At 40.5% G+C, this 23,058-nt stretch overlaps 1 protein-coding gene across 1 annotated transcript in view; it reads left to right on the top strand.

The window, feature by feature from the left end:
* Window positions 1-553: 553 nt before the first annotated feature.
* The window catches only part of LOC309711570 (RNA-binding protein Raly-like), an 83,889-nt gene continuing 61,384 nt past the window's right edge, over window positions 554-23,058 (top strand). The window contains exons 1-3 of the mRNA XM_082541974.1: window positions 554-597; window positions 817-955; window positions 9,888-9,960. Coding sequence (XP_082398100.1) covers window positions 919-955; window positions 9,888-9,960 — 110 coding nt within the window. The 5' untranslated portion in view covers window positions 554-597; window positions 817-918. The remainder of the gene's footprint in view (window positions 598-816; window positions 956-9,887; window positions 9,961-23,058) is intronic.

The raw sequence follows: 23,058 nt of genomic DNA, 5'->3' as shown, positions 1-23,058 counted from the left end.
TGAATCATACTTGTTATTAACCTCTGTCTCTCTTCCACAGCATGTCTTTATCCTGTTTTCCTTCTCCCACCCCAACCGGTCGCAGCAGATGGCCCCGCCCCTCCCTGAGCCTGGTTCTGCTGGAGGTTTCTTCCTGTTAAAAGGGAGTTTTTCCTTCCCACTGTCGCCAAAGTGCTGCTCATAGGGGGTCATTTGATTGTTGGGTTTTTCTCACCTTGAGGTGACTTATGTTGTGATTTGGTGCTGTATAAATAAATTGAATTGAATCTTTCAGTTTACTATCAAACTGTAATTAATACAGCTCTCCAGCTGCACTCTGGCTCAGGATAATCATATTTGTTCTGTCTAGAAAATTAATTCTCTATATATGTGGGGGAATAATTACAAAACTCAAATAACAATTCTCCCTTTTGGTTTGCGATCACCTCCTCCCAGAATGCAGTAGTGTTGCAGAACAGTGGGTTTTGCTTTAACAGGCAGAAAAGCATGCACTTCAATTTCTGCTAGCCTTCAACAACCTTGCTTTCATCCACTAGGTGGTGTGACACCTCCATCAGCCAAACACTGAGGCTCACCTGCCTGCTGTTACAGCTAAAGGTACACAACAAATGGAAATACATCTTAAACTTTAAAGTACAAGTTAAGTGAAATGTGCCTTTGAATAATATTTCATTCCACTGATTCTGTGTGTCCTTCTCTACAACACTTGAAGCGGTGATTTCACATTTTTCTCTTTTGCATGCACACTCACTCTTCCTCCCCACTTTCCCGCAGACAAATAATTTGGTCCTGCCTCCTCCATCCCTCTGCTGTTAGGTGGTACAGCCCACTGCCATACTCAGCAGTCAGCCTCTCTCTCGGAGGAGGAGGATTCACACTCTGGTTTTATTTCTCTCCTCCTCTCCTTCTCCTCTTGCTATGACCCATTTGACAAGCGGCTGCCACCAAGACCGATGTGAGTAACAGACACACGCAGACACAGAGTTACATGAGTGTGTTTTTGAGAGAGTGAAGAACGATGTGGTTAGGGTTCACCGGGAGTGCAGTGATGTGCAGGTGTGCATCTCAGGTGTGACCAAGTGTTCATGTGATGGAAACAACTCATGGAGCAAGAGCTGGGCTGAAACTAGATGCTTTGCCCTTTACACTGATGTGAGGAGTGGGCTGAAAGAGCTTTAGCTGTGGCTCAGGAGGTTTAGCAGATCATCTACTGATCAGAAGGTTGAAGGTTTGATTCCTGTCTGCTTCGGTCTGCATGTTAAAGTATCCGTGGGTAAGATACTGAAACCTGAGTTGCTTCTGATGTGTTCATTGGAGTGTGAAAGATAGATAGAAATAAAGCACTTAGACATAGAAAAAATGCTTGAATGAATGTGTGTGTGAAGCAGTGAATGTGACATGTTGTGTAAAAGTGCTTTGACTGCTCGAGTAGAAAAGTGACATGTAAAAACCAGTCCATTCACATGAGGAACAGTGGTCTCAGCGTGTGAGTGTGTTGATGGACATGAAATACGTGTGTTTGATCTCATTCTTCACTGAAAGACTAAATTGTGCCTCTTCATCGCTCTAAAGTGAGATGCTGTCACATCACTTGTCTGAATGGGTGTCTGTGCAGGTGTTAGACAGCATTCAGAAACACAGTGCTGTTTCTCAAAAGCAGGAATCAGTCATTTACAGCTTTTTTAAGCCAGGATGTGTTTTTTGTGCCCATGTGAACTTATTCAAGAAGTATGGTGGATATGTTCTGCTGCTGATTTCAGCTTCCGAACATGCTTTGTTGGTGCAGAACGTTTTTGACACGGCACAGACAGAAACTAGGTTACTTTTAAAATAACGTGAACATGTTAAAAATAACATTTTTTTATGTAAGCATCATAATCTTTAAGGATTGGTATGACTAAAGGCGGCACAGCAGTGATGAATCTCAGCTTGTCTGAGCCTCTTCTTGTCCACATGTCAAAGAAAACAAACTCAAATACCTCCTGATGGTACTCAAAGTGTTTGTGTGAGTCTAAAATATATCAAATACTATCAACATTCACCTTAGAAGAGACACAAAAAGACATGAAAATGACCAACATGTTCTGATCTCAGGACCTCAGATGCTGTTGTTCTGTCAGTTGTCTCCGGTGTCTCTGACTCACAGGTAAGGCGTCCTTTGGTGTTTCTGTTTTGACACACCCACCCAGCGATAACAGGTTAATTTATATTAAGAGGGTTTAAATCAAACTTTCTTTTCTATAATCGGACTTTGGCTAGGTTTAAGACCTGAAAACTACTTGCTTAGATTCAGGAAATGGTCACTGTTTGGGTTAAAATGTTCTCCTTCTCAGCATTAACCATGCATGTAATACCTGAAACGATCAAAAGAAAATCAACATTATTTATGCAAGATAATTCATAATTTTATTGGGGAGGGGGTTCGTGGCTCAAAGAGTTGGCAGTTCGTCTTGTAACCGGAAGGTTGCCGGTTCGAGCCCCAGCTTGGACAGTCTCGGCCGTTGTGTCCTTGGGCAAGACACTTCACCTGCTACCTACTGGTGATGGCCAGAGAGGCCGATGGCGCGATATGGCAGCCTCGCTTCTGTCAGGGCAGCTGTGGCTACAACTGTAGCTGCCTCCACCAGTGTGTGAATGTGAGAGTGAATGAATAGTGGAATTGTACAGCGCTTTGAGGGCCCCGAAAAGCGCTTATATAAAATGCAATCCATTATTATATTGGTTGGGTTTGATTATTGGGGGGGGTCATAAACCCCCTAATCCCCCTGGAAATCACGCCCCTGAGCTGCACCTCTGTCTGGTCCTTGTGGGTCCCCTTTGAGTCTTTGTTTTTCTGACTTCTTTCCAGCAATAAGAACAAAGCTCTAACTACAGCAGCACAGGGACAGTGACTCTGAGGTCCTTTTCTTTGTTAAACACTCATCTAATCATAACAGATCCAATCATGTTGTCTCCTCTTGGGACTCAAAACTAATTAATGAGAGTTAAGCTCATGGTTGTGCTTATGCATCCTTGAAAAACATGTAACATCCTCACCATCCACACTGACAGATCAGTGTCACAGTTTGTAAAAGTGGTGTGAACATGGCTGAAGAGGCATCTCTAAAATATTTGGGACTCAGTAACACTTTTAAACAGATGCTGAAGGCATTAAATAAAATATAAAAATTCCAAAATAAAGCCGAAGTCAGGACACATGAAGTTTAAGTTTAACACAGGGTGGAGAACACGACGACAATGTGACTTTTTCAGTTTTGATAAATGATTTTAAGACGTCAACCATCTTCTGAAAGCCTGAGCTGTGACACTGAATTTTTAGTGCAGCAGGATGAACATCAGAGACATAAAATCACAAACTAATGAAAGCAGGATGCAGAGGAGATAAGGAGATCGCTGCAACAGGAAACTGAATGGATCTGTAATCGGCACACCGATCATCCAGACTGACGCTGTGGATGAGAAGCTCCTGTTTTATTTCTTCCTGGAGACATTAAGGAGCTGACAGATGGGCGCTGATGGCTGCGTTTGTCTGTCACGTATAGAATGAGGATGTTTTTCTAATGTATGTAGACAGTAATGTACGCATATTGTCACTTTAAGGTAATTCATGTGGCAGTACGATAGCAATATACTGCAGAATAGTCAGCAATTCAACACTGTATATGATCACACAGATTACACTAAACATCAAAGTCAGCTTGGTATGTGTCAGCCATTCCCACCATATTTTCCTAATCTCTCATAAACTGACATCTTTATGACGGATAACAGTTACATAAATTGATTTATTTCTATTCGAAATCAGTTCATCTTCTTCCAGTGGCTTGAAAGATGTGAAAAACTAAATACACTGAAAATATGAAACTATCTAAAGTTTGATATATTTCAAGGAGTTACCCTGAGTTATAAATGTTTGCAGTGGGTGCATCCACAGATGAGGTCAACTAAAACCAAAAACCAGCTCCGTTTTTTGTCCTAAAACACGAGTTGCTTCACTGGATTCACACTTGTCTTTATGCTGGGCCTTGGTGCAGCAAGAAGTGGCTCTTCACTTCCAGTCACTAAAAATATGAACAGAAGCTTCATCAAGTCACAAAATAAAAGACCCCGTGCAGACTAAACACGGCACTTTAGAAATGCTCTTGGTGTGATTTAAAGTCGTGTGAAGAAAAAAGTATCCCAGAGACATTGCATCCTGGTGTACCATCCTCTCTTTAATCTTTTGATTGGCTGACCCTTGCAGATTAAAGGCTTGGACATTTGGAGGGTGGGGTCTCTCTGCTCGGAGCCAAAGCTCTGCTCCTGAGATGACCATATTAGGTACTTCCCCTTTTTGTGACATCCAAGAGTCAATTAAATAAAATACCAGTCTGCAGCCCGAGTTTTTGACTCAAAGAGATCACTCTACATACACTGACCTCATTGGGCATATTTAATATGAACAGCCAACTTGTAGTTTTACAAGATGGTAGTGAGATCTACTAGGATATATGGCTTGGACAAAGACAGTTTTCAAGCTGGAGATGTTAAGATCTTCACTGGGATGATCAGGATGGACAAGATTAAAAATGAGTACATCAGAGGGACAGCTGAGGTTGAGCGGTTTCGAGAGAAAGTTGGAGAGGAGGGGCAGCAGAAGTGTTGGACAATGGATGAGAAGATTTATAAATGTAGTGAAGGAGGACATGTAGAGGGTGGTGAGGCAGAGGAGGATGCTAGGGATAGGATGAGACAGAGACAGATGAATTGGCTCTGGCAACCACTAAAGGCAGCAATCGAAAGACAAAGAAGAGAACAGCGCTAGAACATGAGATATATGACAGGAAATAACCAGAAGCAATAGGCCCCTTTAAAGACTTGATTCGACCTGATGAGTAAAGTTTTAAGGCAGAAACAGTTCCAATTTTATTCATATAAAACCAAATCACCACAACAGTTGCCTCAAGGTGCTTTATCCTCCTAGGACAGGGGTGGGCAATCTCAGTCCACGAGGGTCGGTGTCCCTGCAGGTTTTAGATGTGTCCTCGAACCAACACAGCTGATTTAAATGGCTAAATTAGCTCCTCAACATGTCCTGAAGTTCTCCAGAGGCCTGGTAACGAACTAATCATGTGATTCAGGTGTGTTGACCCAAGGTGAGATCTAAAGCCTGCAGGACACCGGCCCTCGTGAACTGAGATTGCCCACCCCTGTCCTAGGACCTGGCGTCCACATATGTGGACATCACATTTTGGGTTATTTAGACCAAAATATTCAATTTTGCTCCACAAGGGCCTGATATCCACTTATGAAGACGTTATACTGCTACTGTTCTATCGAAATTTTAAATGAATATCCTCATATGTGGCTCTCATTTTTCTTAAAAACAAAAATTAGGTAAAAAAAATCTGCTAATTCTTTGTTTTTACATTCATTGGGTTCCAATCAGGCCAAATATCAAAGAGAAATTAAAAATGCATGCTGTGGAAGAGTTCGGGTCTTGGGAGGTTAAGATAAGTTAACGTTTATTAGTCCTACATGTGGGAAATTTGTTACATTTACATCGTAAGCTAAGGATCCTAAAATTACACAAGAAAGAAAGTAGAGAAAACCCCAACAATCAGATGACCCCCTATGAGCAAACACTTTGGCAACAGTGGAAGGGAAGAACTGCCTTTTAACAGGAAGAAACATCTGGCTTCCCTTGCCCCCAACCAGCTGCAGCAATCATGCTGTGGAAGAGAACCAGAGATTAAGAATAAATAATGATTAAATGCAGAGAGATGTATAAACACAAAGCGAGTGAAAATGAGTAAAATAATAATAATATTAAAAGTGGCTATTGATCCCAAGAGTTCAACGATGTGAATCTCATTCCAACTTTAAAAAGTAATTTTATGCGCTTTTCCTCACCAAAAATCATGTCTGTAATCCTCATTTTCTCTTAGAATTATATTAAAACCTTTTATTACTAAGTTTGAAGCATTTTATAAAAAGTATTAAGTTGTGTTTTGCCTCAGACTGTTTTAAAAGCAACACACAAGCTTCTGATTAATGTTGATTGCAATACAAGTGGCCAGTTGATTCATCAGTGCAAAATGCAGATACAGGTATTCTGCCGATAAAGGGTCATAAACTGATTTAACTGCTGAAGCAGCCATCCACATTCCACAGAAAATGTCGGCGTTACTTAGCCTAGTATACATTTTTCACAGCCTTTTTTGCTGTTGCTATTTTGATAAATGTTGTGTTTTTCATGAATCTGATGGAGGCGGACAGACCATCATCATCACTGCAGAGCGAACGGACGCTCTCTGACAGCTCTTTAAAAACTTAGACAGATAGACAGAGAGAAGTAGCCTTATTGGCCTCATCCAAACGCCAGCACCCGCCCTCTGCTCTGCTCTGGATTTCCTGCCAAACTCTGAAAAGCTCGTCCCTTAAAACCAATAACCAGGAGGGTGTGAAATTATCTTGTCATCGCTCTCTTCTATCCCTCGTCTCGCATTTCTCCTCTTCTTCTCGGTCTCCACCCTATAAAGCTTATGTGCCAGCCAAACAATGCAATGCAATATAAGCAATGAAACAGCTGTAATCACTCAGTCACCCGTTCAGCGCGCTGCAGGCACTGTGGCGACCTGGCAGGCTTATCGATCTCTGGTGGCGGGAACGATTAAAGGCACCCCGGCAGTTAACAGATGGTGAGTGACGGCACTCATAAACCTCGCACTAAAAGACTAATGTCCTACAAGCTGCATCCGGCGTGCCAGCAATAAACAACCCTGCCGCAGACTGTCAGCGATACGAGCAGGGAGAGAGGGATGAAGGGAGGCGACGGGCCACCTGCTGTCCCACCAAACATGGTTTGACATGCGGGGGGTCCTCGGAGCCGAATATGGAGCGCTGATGGAGGTCGTGAGAGACAGTCTGCTCTCAGCTTTCAATTACAAAACCCAAATGGTGCCTGAATGGTTCAAATCTGAAGGAAAGAGGACAGAAAGAAACCCAGAGGAATACTTTGGAAGGAAGATACTTTACAAAAATACAGCAACAGATATAAGCTTGACAATGGCGTAGAAACAATGGCGTAGCTCCATGTATGCTAATGTTGGTCAAGCTGACCACCTCTTAAGTTTAGTTTGAAAAATCTCAACAATTAATATCTTGCATCTAACAACTTAGACTAGATTCACACTTAGGTGTCTTTAGTTAATTGTCATGACAACAGCAACTAATCATGGAAAGATAAGCTTCAGTTAGCAGTTAGCATGAGCCAAGCTGCCTCCATGTTACTGTCTTTGTTCATGTAAAACAGTCTGATTTCACAACACAGTGATAGCTTCTCCTAGATTTTAATGCCAAACTACATGAGCCAGAGTATGTAGAGTATGTAGTCTAGCAGAATATTTACATTCTGAGTAGGATTTGACAGACTGATGCCTGCAGTGGCTTTCAAAGAATGTCTGTCTTCCATGCAAACTATAGGACACCATGACTATCTGCTAGCGACCAATGCAAGTGCAAGGAGGCGTTCAGTTTAGCAAACTTTACTTCTTTGCAACCGATATCACGCTATCGACTGCCAGCAACCTCTTGCAACCAATCACCAACCAGTCTTAGAATATACGTTTTCCCCTAGACTGCTGGTTTTCAGGGGGTCACTGAACATTGTCTAAGCCTAAATAAGTATATACAGTAAATGTGGCTTTAGCACTTAATTTCATGTTAGCTGCCAACTGGCTGGGGAATACACATTTTTCTCTCCTGATCAGTGATTGCCAGATGGTCACCACCTCATCATAAATGCCGAGACCAAATCTGAACTTGGGGGGAATGAAAAAAAAAATTAATTCCAAGTGACACATCAAAAACTTCACATTTGTTTCAAAATGCCAGTTGTGCCTTTCTCACAAACATAGGGTTAGGGTCATGTACAGCCTTAGATAAAACGTCATTTATTATACTACTCATTCTAATATTAATCCAGAGAGCACTCCACTGTGATCACCACACTGATTCTACTGTAGAAATAAGGCTGCTCATCACTGCTTTGTTACCTACTGAAAATCAGGCTCTGGCTCCTGGGCTGGAGACTGCATACACCACTCTGGGTTCTTCACAACTAGCTTTGTGTGCTTTGCAGCTGTCTCTGCAATTTAGCTTCTCGTTAGTGTCCTGTCATGCAATAAATAAATAAAAGTCCACATCTCTACTCCTAAGCTGTAAATCACTCTAAAATTTCCCACCTCACAGCACATGAACAAAAAGCCAGCTGACTGTAGCACGTTTGCAGAAAAAAAAGGCATTTATGTAAAGAGCGTAAGCTCAATAACTGAGTTACTATGTTACATAAATATATATGGCCACACAATGCATATAATATATAGAGTTTGAACCATTTTGGTGCATACATGTAAATTTCGTTATGGTGAACTTGTCGTACATTAGCTTGCTTGTTCTGATGCATTATAAACTTGTGGTTTCTGAGTTAGCTTAGCATTCAGATGTGAAATGGGTTTCAGCGGACGAGGATTGGAGTTTAAATTGTTCTCAGCACAGCTGATTTCAGTGGCTAGATTACCTCCTCAACTTGTCTTGATGCTCTCCAGAGGCCTGGTAATGAACTAATCATTTGATTCAGGTGTTTTGACCCAGGGTGAGATCTAAAACCTGCAGGGCACCGGCACTCGAGGCCTGGAGTTCCCCACCCCTGGTCTAGATGATGACAATGCTGCATCTCCAACTTTGAGATAAATAAAATAAAATATACCCGACTAGATAAAATAGATGCTAGTCGGGTATATTTTAGCATCTTTTCAGCCAGTGAGTCTTGTTTGAGAAACTTTCTCTCATGAGGTAGATGTAAACCAAAGCATACCTGCATGGTTACAGATAGCTTTTTGGATGTTAAGAAGTGAAATGGAAGTGAAACTTTCAGTGACCCCAGAGATTGCAACTTTTTAACTCAAAGTCATACTTGGTAATAAGTCTGGGCAGTTGTTTGGGGAGCTCCCATCTAAATGGATGAAGACAGAGCCTCAGTATCAACTTCTGTGGTCAGAGCGACATAAAAACTGTGCGTGTCCTGTATGTATGAATAAACAAATCCATGAAAAACATTTAACAAATTGGAGGACTTTGCCCCAGGATAAGGTTTCAATTTTTTCCCCTTTGCAGATTTATGTCTACTTTCAGTTTATGAAACTTGCTCAGGAGAGTAATTCTCTCATTTTTCTGGAGCCCGTTCTCTTTGCTGTAACTTCCAGACACAACCTCAGAGATTTATCACGGCAGCATGACGTAACAGCCCGGCACAAGAGTTTACAGGGGTTTCTGAAATCAAATTTTCTGCTTCCCTTTTGTTAGGGCATACCCCATTTTTGTGCTCTCTTTGGCTGACAGACATGCTTGTTGTTGATAGGAGGAAAGCAGCATGAATGTGAGAGAAAATTAACTCCAGTCTGACAGATGGAAGCCAATTAGTTGCTCTGGCCACTCGTTAGGGCCGCCAGCTGAGCCCGCTGGGGCTGTGTGTGTGTGTTTGTGTACAGGGAGGGTGTGTAGCTGTGCACTTTGTTTGTGGTACAGTTTTTCTTTATTAATTTACTTTTGGGAGTCGTGCAAGTGCTGTGTGAGAGCTGTGTGTGGCTTATGGCTTTAGTTAGTGTTTGTAGACTTGCTTTAAGGCCAAAGTAAGAGTGAGTCTCTAGGAAAGTATGTCAGTGTAATGCCACGTAACGTGATGGATAGTGTACTGTCAGTAATACAGGTGTGTGTGTGTGTGTGTGTGTGTGTCAGCTGTGGGTTCAGGCAGTGTTTTATGTCTAACTCCATTACCGTCTTCCTCGCGTCAGGTGCTGAGACACCAGGCCTCAGTGTCTAACTTAATTTGACGGTTTGTTTTCCAGACGCCAGGATGAACGGTGAACTGAGAGCCGGTCGGACCACGACAGCCAAGAGAGGAAGCAGCGCCATTGACAGGTGCGTCTGCATATCTACCACTCCACCTGAGTTACAGATATTGCTTCTGTGGTTACATTTATAGAAACTTCAATTTAAAAATAATGAAAAAGATCATGACTTGCACCCTCACAACACTATGAAATAAGCTTAAAAATAATGAAAGTTTAACTAAAGAGTGTCCTAAAGAGGAATTCTATTCACTATCCTCAGCTGGAAATTGTTTTATGCTGGTTCTATGTTGACATTTAAACACATTTGGAGGGAAATCTTGGAGGAAACTTCCAGCATGAAGTTTAGGGATTGCTTGGAAATGGGCTTTGCAGTTGTCACTATGCACTGTTGATAATTTAGAGATCTGCCTTAGAGACATGATAAGATGAAGAGAAGCAGTAGCATCTCATAATCTCAGTGCAGGTGGAAGTGGTACATCATCAAGGTAGAGAAAAGGCGGTTTTAGGAAGACACTTTGATTGCTTTGGAGTAGAAAGTTTGCACGTTTGTACATTATCTTGCACCGGTTACTGAAAAGTGTGCATAATTTAATACGTTTATTATTATAAATACCAATAAATCTTAAAGAACTCAAAAGAAGTAATGTGGAAATGTTAAAAAAACAACTAAAGATAAAGAATATCCAAACAAACAAGCCAGCAGCCTTTCTTGATAGCTTGAGCTTGATAGTTGAGATGATTATTTATCAATCTTAAACATCATCTAGATGTCCTCCTTAGACTTTCCAGAAAACAAAGCTTGTGTTCAGAAGCTGTCTCATATTTTTCCATCGAGAAATTAGTATTAATGTCAAAAATACTGCTCCCTAACAGTAAGTTAATGACCAAATCTCCTTCTTTCTCATCCTTCTGAGTTAATTAATTAAAGCATCATTAGCGTCCATCACAGGTTTACAATGATAACATCAGGTGGCAGAGTTGATGAGTGTGACAATAAAGACGTGAAGTTTGCCATGAAAGAAATCAGACAGTTTACATGCAGACACATGTAACTGACTTAAAAGTGTTTTATTGCTTCATTCACAGCTGTTTAGTAACCAAATGTGAATCAGACGCCACTGCATTAAAAACAACAACAAAAATATATGCAGTTCTTGATTTTATCATCATCACTCTTTAGAAGCTGCTCTTCTTAGAATTTCTAATGAAATTTTGACGAGGAAAGATGAACATTTTTGATTTAACAGCATCATCCAAATCCTCACATTGATCATTTCTGAAAACTTTGGGTTCTCCTCTGTTATCTTGTCCTGTCGTGTGTCTCAAGGTTCTGTTTTGGGCATTTTTAAAGGTGTCACATATCTTACATATGACATGATATCCAGTTATACGTTTTATTTCTTCACAGAATGTTGCAAAAATAATTATCAGTTATCATTATCATTATAAGTTCTTGTTTGTGCTCTTGACAGCTTTGTTGCCACTGTGATCAACAATCTTGGCCATCATTGGTTAAATCAAAAGTCAGAAATGTACTTATTACATTGGACCAGGCTCTTAGCTTTGATAACCATGTTAATAGTCTTTGTCATACTACTTTGTCCATGTTTTGTGCCTCAGTTGAATGGTGTCAATTCAATTCAATTTTATTTATATAGCGCCAAATCACAACAAAAGTCGCCTCAAGGCGCTTCATAGATACAGAGAAAAACCCAACAATCATATGACCCCCTATGAGCAAGCACTTTGGCGACAGTGGGAAGGAAAAACTTCCTTTTAACAGGAAGAAACCTCCAACAGAACCAGGCTCAGGGAGGGGCGGGGCCATCTGCTGCGACCGGTTGGGGTGAGAGAGGGAAGACAGGATAAAGACATGCTGTGGAAGAGAGACAGAGGTTAATAACTGATATGATTCAATGCAGAGAGGTCTGTTAACACATAGTGAGTGAGAAAGGTGACTGGAAAGGAAAAACTCAATGCATCATGGGAATCCCCCGGCAGCCTACGTCTATTGCAGCATAACTAAGGGAGGATTCAGGGTCACCTGGTCCAGCCCTAACTATATGCTTTAGCAAAAAGGAAAGTTTTAAGCCTAATCTCGAAAGTAGAGATAGTGTCTGTCTCCCGAATCCAAACTGGAAGCTGGTTCCACAGAAGAGGGGCCTGAAAACTGAAGGCTCTGCCTCCCATTCCCCCGTGTCCAATTGTAATTCACTGTAAACTAGTCTCAGTAAGTCACTTATAAATGGTCCAAAGTGGTGATTACTTTGAGAGCTCTGCATAGTCACGTCTGCTGACATTAGTGAACTCCTGCATTAATAAATATCATGCAGGTCATTGAGGTCATCCGACTAAAACCTTTCAATGGTTCTTTGTTCTAGAATGAAAACTAACAGAGACGTATATGTAGATACATTTTGCTTACTTGCTTAATTTCCTTCACTGCAGTAATCTGATGGATACTGAACCTTTATTACAAATAGAAACATTAATATCTAACAGACACGTTTGATGAGTAGACAGCATAACAAATCAAGGTGATGCTTATACACACAACCTACCTGACTATTTAAATATGACACCTGAAAAGTCTATTTGGATGAAAATCTGTATCTAAGAAAATGTGCTGTTCCCAGTGTCTCCATACAAGTGCAAACTTATGTTTTGTAATTCTGGAAATTCAGACCAAACTTCCCTCCCTGTTTTTAGAAGTGTAATCCAGGGAAGGAAGAAGGCCAGTAATAGTGTTTTGTGTTGTGTTGATGAGCCTTTGCTGAGGCCCCGTTTTTCAGCCTTGTATCATTCTATCAAAATAGCTTTGACACATAATCTGTTAAAACTTTACAATACGACATGCGACTCCCCTGCATTTCATTTATAATTATAAAGGTATTTTATTTTGAATTACAATGTAATTACATTTACCTACAAATACTTAAAGGTAGGTACACTAGAATAAGGGGCTAACAAGTCTGATTTTTACAGGAATCAAAGAAAGAATTATTATCAAATTAAATGTATTTAATGCTTAATGTTATTTAAGGCTATTACTTCATAGTATGGATATAGATAAACACTACACTAAGTAAAGCAATGCGTACCTTTAGGTAGAGCACAATTTAATAGGAATTTTGTGGAAAAACAAACAATAGGAGGAGCGAGGCCCGTATTACTGAGTGTTCAATCTTGCACTTTTACATCTCTATCATCATTATGTTTATGTACATGATGTTCTATTATTCAATTTCCCTCACTTTTTAGTAATTATTTAGCAGAGATTTGAAACAGTTTATTGATAATTTAGTTAATGAAATTTGTTTAAAGTTAAAATAAATAAATAAACATTAGTCTTGTGCATGATATGGCCCCTGACCAAAAGCTACAGCAGACCTATGAGGTGAGATGGAGAAACATTGTTTTTCTGCAAAATTACCATGAAATTACAGACTTTAATTTATTTACACTGCAGTTAAAATTATGTACAGAATAATTTCTGTCTGCTTTCCTGTAAAATATCTGAAGTTACACACTACATAAATGTATTTAGAATATAAATATTTCTTTGTTTCCTGTAAAAACTTGACTCCCTACCCCCTTATTCTAGTGAACCAACCTTTATGTATTTGTAGGTAAATATAATTGTAATTTAAACGTAATTAAATTATAATTCCATTTAATTACAGGGAATTATACCATAATCCAAATTATCCAAAAAACAAGTACAACTAGTGTTGCTTCAGTAAATCCATTTACATTAGAAGACATCCATGAGCGGTTCACAGAGACAGCATTCCTCTGCGATACAGGGACGTGCATTTGAATCTTTGAGTGTTCGAGATCCTTTATGTCGTTTAAATTCTTTGGAGTAATTTTGCTAACATTACATGTTAAACTTGTGTTTTTATAGTAGTACCACCAGAACAGCAGCTCTATCAATGCTGGTTTTCTGTGGTTGTTAGTGCTGCAGTTGGCATTTTGTTTGAGGCTGAAAGTGAATGACGGTCCAGCTGTCCCCAGCTTTAACCTCATTCTCTGTTTACATGGAAGCTAAAGCCAAACTGTCCTCCAAATCCCACCGCCGCACGCCGCTGGACGGATTAAAGCCGGGACGAACACGACTCAGCGACGGCCAGAGTTGGGATTTACAGCCAGGCAGCCGCACAGCCAACCCCCAGAGAGGCTGTGAGGATCTGTGGAGGGAGCCAGTGGGAACAGTTCACTGTGCGTGAACCCTCGTTGCTCAGGATTTCACATAATTCACTTACCACAGCCTGCAAAAGGCGGCAGGCTTAAATAAGCTTTACTTCTTAAACCTCTACCATCATGAGAAACTAAGGTGGAGAGTCAGAGCTCAGCCCAAACATCCAGAGAATGTTTGTGGATGCTAGAATTAACAATACGTCCACAAACACAGAAAAATGGACAAAGCTTGTTCCCACTTTGTCTTTTTTTATATAATTTGACCTCGAGAAATCTCCCGCCAAATTACATTTGATTTGTCTTTCAAATGTGCTAATTGTTTTTTAAAAAAGTTTCAGCCTTTTGGCCACATGGAGAGCAGGTACACAGACTTTTATTCATCAGTGTGTGTTTTCTGCGACATTTTTCCGTCTGAACACCCCAGCTTGTCTTCCAGATGGGTTCGGCCTCCTTCTCCGTGTCCTAATCAAAACTAACGACACCAAACCTGCTTTGAGCAGCAGAGCTCTCGCCTGAGGTACAAACACACAGCAGCTCATTGTAGCTACAACATTTATCACTGACAGAAGTATTCACAGGTAGCAAGCCAAGAAAGTTCACGTGATGATGCAAAAACCGGCAGCGTGTCGACCCAAGTTCAGTAATGTTTACTCATCAGAGGAAAATAGTAGTTTGGCGAGTCTGTCACAGCTGCTGCGGAAGCCCCAAACTTCCTGAGAATTCTTCTGTAATCAAAAACGTGGTGTAATTTCAGGGGGTCTTGGAGGGGTTTTACAAGGAGTCTTAATGGGAACCATGTGCACAACTGTCTCATTAGCTTGCAGTGCCTAAAAACAGTATTCCCATTTGCATAGGTATATAGATATACACATAGGTATACACAGCCAGCAGCACCTGGACCACTGATACAAAGCAGGACAGATCCATGGTGTCGTGTTGTTTACATAAAAAGTCTGAGCCTACCATCTCAGTGTTGGATAAGTAACTGAGACTAATCAGACCAGGCAATATTTTTTTCCAAACCTCTATTGTAATCACACTGTTAGCACAGATAGGAGAGTTCAGTCAAGAAAAACCCGCAAAGTGGACTTCAAATTCTTTACACTCAAGTTTTGCATGACAAAAGTACTGCAGGTACTGCACGTTTCAAAGTACAAAGTTGAGTCAAATGAAATAAAAATGCAGCATTCAAGCTGAAAGTAAAAATCCAAGCAAAGTGCAAAACACAAATGTCTCAATGGAAGGCAAACAATGTTTTCCAGGCTGTTAACCCTCCAAATTACACTGTCGCTTTGCACATCTCTGAAATGGGAGCGTCATCTCGCAGCAGCCAATTTTGGAGTGCATCAGAGCACCGACCCCAGTGCAGGAAGCATCCCGAGAAAAGAAATTTCATTACAATATGATGACAGGGTGACTAAGAATATTTGAGTTTTCTCTAAAGCTACTTTGATTTAACAGTAATCAAAAGGTACACGTAGATTAATCATCATACTTAAACTGTTTTAAATGTTGCCCATAGTGAAAGTATTTTCAGGTTAATTAAAAACACGCCGTGCTTTAGCATGTTTTTTCTTGTTTTAGCTTCCAGCTCTGTTGCCCTGGATACGAGGTAAACTTGTGTCTGAGGTTTTTGGCAAACTGAATGATGCCACACGTTGCTTTCTCTGTAGCTCAATCTATCATTATCCTAGTTTCAAAATTTATAATTTTGTTACTTTTGGGTTTTCTTTTTGAAAAATTCAACTATTATGACAGTTTTCTTGCAAGATAACATAAAGAACATTAGAAAAATAAACTTCCTAACTGCGATGCTTAGGTGTATAATCACTGATAAATGTGTGATCGTCTGAATAATTATTTACGCTCTGATTCTCAACTCTGTCCCTCATCCTCTAAAGGTCTGTCTCACAGTTTGAAGCCCTCTGAGAGGTTCTGGTTGCTCCATCCTGCATTTTAAATCTCTTTCCTCGCTGCAGACGTCCTTTCATGTTAGCAAGAAAGACTTTTTAAAAGCAGCGTATGCATCTCTAAGCTTCAGAGACCGAGACTCTGGGGGAAGGCTCTGAGCTCCAGTCTGAGGTGAAGGAAGTGGGGCTGTGTGGCGTGACTTATACATTATCAATACTTCACTGCACCGGTGATGTTAAACAGTGCAGAGGAAAAAACATGGCTCTCTCTGGGATGCTGAGAGCTGAGCACGACCGCAGGTGGCATTGTGTTTTTTAATTGTTTGATGATCGTTAATCAAAGGGCACAATTAACTGCTCAGATGCCTCCACACAGTGTAGTGCACAGTTTACTCTTATATCAGTAATACAGGATTGATTCAAATCCAGTTACTGTTTGATCTGCATCAGAAAGCTCACTGTAACCTATAGGACATCCTGATTTTGCCAAGTGGTTGTTGTTAACATTGTTATGATAGCCTAACACGCTGTTTGTGTTGTCATAAGGGAGATGCTGGCAAAAATAATACCAAAAATACCACGTGTCACCTGTTATTACTGCAAAGAAGTGGAAGAAGCATCGCACAGCACGGTTTATGGTGCTTCTGTAGGGATCAAGGCTTGTGGACAGTGCAAGTTGGCCGATGTGGGTAAATGACTGGAAAGTATTGAGAGGACTGGCTGGTGATAGGGGTGGAAAGCATGGCTGATTGTTGGGAGCTGAGAGGATGACAGGGTGAGGAATGATGTGGGACTGGTGGGCTTAAGGTAAGCTCAGCTAGAGAGTCATCAGCTAATTCTAGCACCGGAGCTGATTAGCTGGGTTAGGAAAGTGAGTCCCTAATTCAGTGTGATCGTAAGTGAGCCCACCTACTGCAACTTTTATTTACCTCACGCAGTTTAAATGCAAGAGATAAATGTGTAAAACTGCAACATTATCTATAAAAATCAATTTTGTTTTTTGTAGAAGGCTGTGAACATGGTTATTTGTGCTGTAACATTGAAGTCTGACTTACTGCTGGAGCCTCTAGTGGACATTAGAGGAACTGCATTGACATCATTGTTCCCATAAGGAGGTTTCTGCTTGAATGTAACTCAAATAAAAGCTGATATGATTAGAAAACAGGTGGAGAAGTGATGCCATTTGGGTTTTTCATTCACCTTCTTCTTGCTGCTTTGTACTAAGTCCGTTTCTATTGGACTGCCACATTTTTTGATGTGTTAATTCTGTGTTAATAGTTCTAAAAGTAGCTGTGGAAACTTCCACAGCTGTGGAAAACCCAAATGAACTGTAATTGCTCTAGTTTTTTAGTCTCGCTCCAAATCTTTGTTTATTTTGAGTGCATGTCAGTGTGAGGCGAGGGTGTTTGTCATCATGGTGGATGAGCCGTGTGACAAAGTCCAGCAGCTGCTGGCTTACATGACATGACAGTCTCACACACACACACACACACACACACACACACACACACACACACACACACACACACACACACAGAGGGACTGTTGTGCGATTACGCCGCCTCTCACAGAAGCTTTACTGAATCTCTCAGATATGATCGATGACTGCATCCTCTGTGTTTGGGACTCATGCAGACACACAAATACTTTTGTACTTCTGAGGACCCTGAATTTTTTTGGTCACTTCTAACTATTGTGACTTTTTTCCAGTAAGCACAAAACTACTAAGTGGAATATCAGAAACCTGATGTCTTCTGGAGAACAGAATCATTTTTCCAAACATCCTAGTTTTATTTTGAAAGCTTGGATTATTTTACTTTTCACAAAAAACAAGAACCACCAGGGTAAAACTGTTATATCCTCTGATGTCAGTACTTAACCTTTTTGTATCCTTTCTGTGGGATAAAAAAAAAGCCACCAGTCACGGAAGTTGGCCACATTCACTTTGGTGTTGGAAGAGAAAAAAAACAATTCAGACTGAATTTGTTGCTGACTGCTTGAGGGTTTTACGGTTTTTAAGATTGGATAGGTGGAAGAGAATGGATGGATCATGGTTGTTAGCTTTTTCGTGCGACTCTTGCGTCAAACGATATGTGTTAATTATCCTTAATGCTGAGTGTGTTCTCAGTGCTGTTCTTCATAACTCCACCTCTTAAAAAGTGGGGACAGGGTGTAAGATGTAAATAAAAATAGAACACAATGATTTGCAACTCTCACAAACCCATTTATTTATTTTATTTAGTCAAAATGAGCTAACATTCTTCCTAAAATGGTAACTTTTCTCAATTTAAACATTTATGTGTTCTCTTTGTGTTCTGTCGATGTCCTGCACTTCGGCCTGTTTAGCACTTTCGCTAAATCCTAATGGCTAATCAACAGCCTAAAACTAATTGTGCTCTTCTTCTAAAATCAAGTCTCCTGAAAAATTTTAGGTCTCCAAAAAAAGGCGTCACTTTCCAAAGGCATCATCGATGTTATGGTTGTGCTTTCTAATGCTGGAGGAATGTGATTACTGATGTACAGACAGATGGTGTTTCCAAACTGATCCGGGCTCATCGCTTTAGTCTCTGGGGCTGCCGTCCAGTCCTCTGCTCAGGATCCAAGCACACAATGACAGACCCACACTCGTGTGATGTGCCAGTTTGGCACAGCGCTGTTTCCATGATTTTCTTTTTAACCTGTCTGCTGACGGGAGGAGGGTCACAGGAAATCAAGAATATTTGTAATTTGTATTTTGTAATATAATGTCGCAAATTGGGGTGAAAAATATTAGACAAACATTTTAGGCTCATGTTCAGCCCCTTGCCCTGACACAGATATATAGTCGTGTGAAAAATTAAGTACACCCTCATTACTTACATAAGAATTAAAATGTCAAGTAGTAGTCAGGTGCTGCTACTCAAATGCACTTGATTAACTGATGACCAGTAAGAGTGAGCACCTTTAGAAAAACAGAGGTTCTGGCAGTTTGGTGGTCTGGAGCATTCAGGTGTGCCACAATCTTCATCCAAGCAGAAAAACTGCAAAAAACCCAAGAGCTCCATCTCAGCCTCTACAGGCCTCGGACGGCAGTTTAAATGTTCTTGACAGTGAAATTCGTAAAAGACTGAACGAGTGTTGCTTGTTTCTCTCCAGAAAGGCTGCATGACTTAGGTTTGCAAGCTGTATCTGAAAAACCCACCACAACAATGTCCTTTGTACAGATGAGACCAGAAGTGGAGATATTTGTCCAGAATAAACAGCAGGACATTAGAGAGAAAAATACAACAACAACAACAAAAAATAGCATATCAGCACAAACAACTCAAACCAACTGTCAGCACAATGATGGAGGGCTGATGATTTGGGCACCTGGGGGTCACTGAGTTGACCATTAACTCCTCTGTATATCAGAGTCAGATCTGAGGACATATGTCTGACAGCTAAAGCTCAGACCAAACCAACTGGACAATAATGCAAAGCCAACGAATCCATACCTCAAACTGACCGAAATGCTGTGGTGGGACCTTCAGAGAGCTGTTAATGAATCCTGCAAACCTCAGTGCAGCTCTGTAAAGAGTGAGCCAAAATGTGATGTGATGTGAGAGGGCGATAAAGTCATGTAGAAAATCATTACTTCAAGTTATTGCTGCTAAAGGAGGTTCTACAAGCGACTGAATCTCAGGGCGTACTTCGTCTTTCACAGGACTGTATCTCTGTAGTTAAATAAAGTGTCACTTTAATTCTCTAGTTTTTCCTTAGAGAGAAAGAAATTTTAGATTAGATTAGATTCAATTTATTGTTATTGAAATGTATATGACTCAAACAATGACCAAAGTACAATCAATATGGATACATACACAGATATATACTATACACACACATGTATAAATACAACCCAATTACAATATGCACAATATTTAAATGAATGCACAGTTTTATTGTATGAAATGAGTGGATGTAATGTACATGTAAATGAGTGGTGTGTGTGTGAGTCCACAAGGTAGACTTGAGCATGTGCATTGCTACCAGTGTCCATTAAATTACACATAAAACATCGAATTCCAGCGTTCTTCTTCTGCAGGCAGGCTGTTGGTCGATTTAGGATTGATGACAGGACACATTCCCTCGATGTTTTCGTGCCATACCTGGGAGTTAAATAAAGTTAAATAAAAACACTTTCACAAGAAGCTACAGATTTTCTGCTGCTCCTCACATTAAAATGGTTCATGGCATAACGTGGATGAGACATACGAATGTGTAGAACTGTGAATGATGCAAAGCTGCTCTACTGCAGTCCAAGAATAAAGACATGGAGCTGGTAATGATCTACTTAGTAGGTCCACTTTAAAATGTGTTTAACTATCAAGTGAAATTACGGCATTAAAAGCAATATTTTGTATTTTTGATGATATTGTAAACGTCCAATAAGGGAAACATTTAACAACTGTGTCCCTGACGGGAAACGCTCAGTGGGTTCCAGCCACCGTTTCACCTGCAGTTCCATAGCTGTCTGTCTCATTTTCTAATTGAGACGTTATTTTGTTTCCTTTTTTTCTATCAGCTGCAAAAATCTTAGAACTTTTGACTTCAGTGAAGCCTCCTCCTTCCACGTGCAGGGCTGCCTGCAGGTCGGTGCCTCCTGAATCCATATGAATCAGCATTTAATTAACCGATGGGGAGGCCTCTCAGGTTCCCGGCAGCTCTGGGGTTGTACAGTCCTCACATTGATCTGCGCTTTTGTTGGAGGCAGACCTTCAGACTGCAAAGTGTGTTTTCCTACCTCCTGATTAACTTCACATCAACTACGCGAGGGCAAAAAAAAAGAAATCAAAGGAGAGACAGAGGACGAGGGTGAGATGGAGAGAGAGATGGCGATGATGGGAGAGACACAGAGCGAGGGCACCGAGCAGAACTCTGTAATTATGTCTTCTTGTCCCTCGATCGCCCTGCTGAGATGAGCGTTTAGCGTAAAGAGATGAATCAGCGTTTCTTTTCAGGAGAAAAATAACAGCTCGATAAAGAGGCGGCACAAAAAACTCCCAAGAAAACAAAAACCATTTAACACACACACACTCACGCACTCACACACACACACACACACACACACACACACACACACACACACACACACACACACACACACACACACTCGGAGGGAAGATAAAGAGAGGAAACTAAACAGCCTCCTTGTTTAAATTTAAATGTCGCCTTTGATGGAGCTGTGCTGCCGGCTGCCGGTTTCACCTCATCGACTCTGAAATGGCCGAGTGTGTTTACATGCAAACAAAACACGCAGTTTAAATATAATTAAGATAAGACTGTGGACGCAGGTTGGCCGGCAGGTCCTGTTTGGAGCTCACAGTGAGAAAAGATTTAAAACTGTTTACGTCTGTCATCTTTTTCTGTATGTTCACTGAATGTGAGAAAAGGATAATCCCCACATCGTCCATTATTATGCAGTGAAACAAATTATTTTTCACTTTAAAATATGTTTTTGGTGCTTTTGTATTAAAGCATTTATCTAGCAAAGTGCAGAAACTACAATGCAGGATGTGCAATTCATATTTCATAATTAGTCTGAATTCCCACTTTGAATACTTCCCGGGATTTTTACACCTTTTGGGTTTAAGCACAGGCCGTACATTGTCCTGTTCTCGCATCCGATTGTGCTTTGTCTTTCTCCTTGAACTACAGCCTTCCTTCCTCTCATCTGTATGCGTGCTCTGCATATATAGCTTCAGAATAAATAGCTTTAGAAGTTTGAGCCATGGATATATTCTGCCTGAAACTTGTCTTTGGGATTATTACCACACATTTCTGAATGCTGCTTGTAGTAGTTTATGTACTACTAATACATAGTATTAGTAGTACATAGTAGTATTTGGGGTGGGGGGTGAGTTTAGAATTACAGTCACAGTTAGAGCCATAGGTTTGTGCACAGTGTTGCAAAGAGTTTAACAAAAGTATCGCATTAACGGTTTAGGATTTAAATATTATTGCCTCCAAGTACCAAATTTAAGGTAAAGACCCTACAATAATACAGAGAAAACAGAGAAGACCCCAACAATCGGATGATCCTATATGAGTAAGTGCTTTGGCGACAGTGGGAAATAAAAACTTCCTTTTAACAGTAAGAAACCTCCAGTAGAACCAGGCTCAGGGAGAGGAAGGCAATCTTACACATGTTGATCAACTCATCTGTTTTCAGTCAAGTTGTGCTCAAGATCAAAGTCACATTTGTCAGTTTTCAGGCAATAAGATGTAAAGAGTGATGGAGTGTGAGCCATTTGAGCTACGAAATGACAGGGTAAATGTTACGTTTCTCACCGTCTCCATGCTTTTCTCTTCCCATCACTCACCTTGGTTCCATCTGCCCAAAGATCTTTTTTCCTGGACTCTGCAGGTGCGTTTAGATGTTTTTAAGAGCTAATCTGACCTAACCAGTGGTTTGCACATTGTTAAAAAGAGTCTATTTCCATTCATAAAGGAGCCTTTTGATTGTAGATCTTCACAAGAAGACACCTACCTCCTCGAGAGTATTTTTCACTGAGCGAGTAAATACTCTGACTTAAAGCTGGAAATGTGTACTTGAGTCACGTCTTCACTGATTTAAAATGCACTGTGGTATACAGAGGGAAGCAGAAAATTAGCAAATGTGTGTTATTCTCCAAATAGCTGTGGACTGAACCACAGACTGTTGATGAGCTCAGTTCTACAGTTTTAAATAGGGGAGACCGGGGATAGTTGTAACGTGGGTCAGTTGTAACACTTCCAATTTCTCCAATCAGAGCTAAGTTTCAAATGATGTGACTCATCCTGTGCACGCCCAATTCAGTTCTGCTATCACATGTGAAAAATCAGCACATTTTGTCAAACACAGACAATTTAACACGAAAAAAAGTAATTTGTATGCCAAAAAGTAAGTTTTTCTACTTTATTTCAATTTCTAATAGCATTATCTGCTTTGCAGTTAAACTCATCAAACTTAAATTATGTTATTTGTTTGTCTATGGAGATATATTCTGTTTAGGTCTTTAGTGCTAGTGTTTTAGCCGTTGGCTGTAATGTTAGCT

Source organism: Aulonocara stuartgranti (assembly GCF_965226115.1).
Source record: "Aulonocara stuartgranti genome assembly, chromosome: 7".
In the NCBI taxonomy this organism is placed as follows: Eukaryota; Metazoa; Chordata; class Actinopteri; order Cichliformes; family Cichlidae; genus Aulonocara; species Aulonocara stuartgranti.
This window is presented reverse-complemented; position numbering and strand designations above follow the sequence as displayed.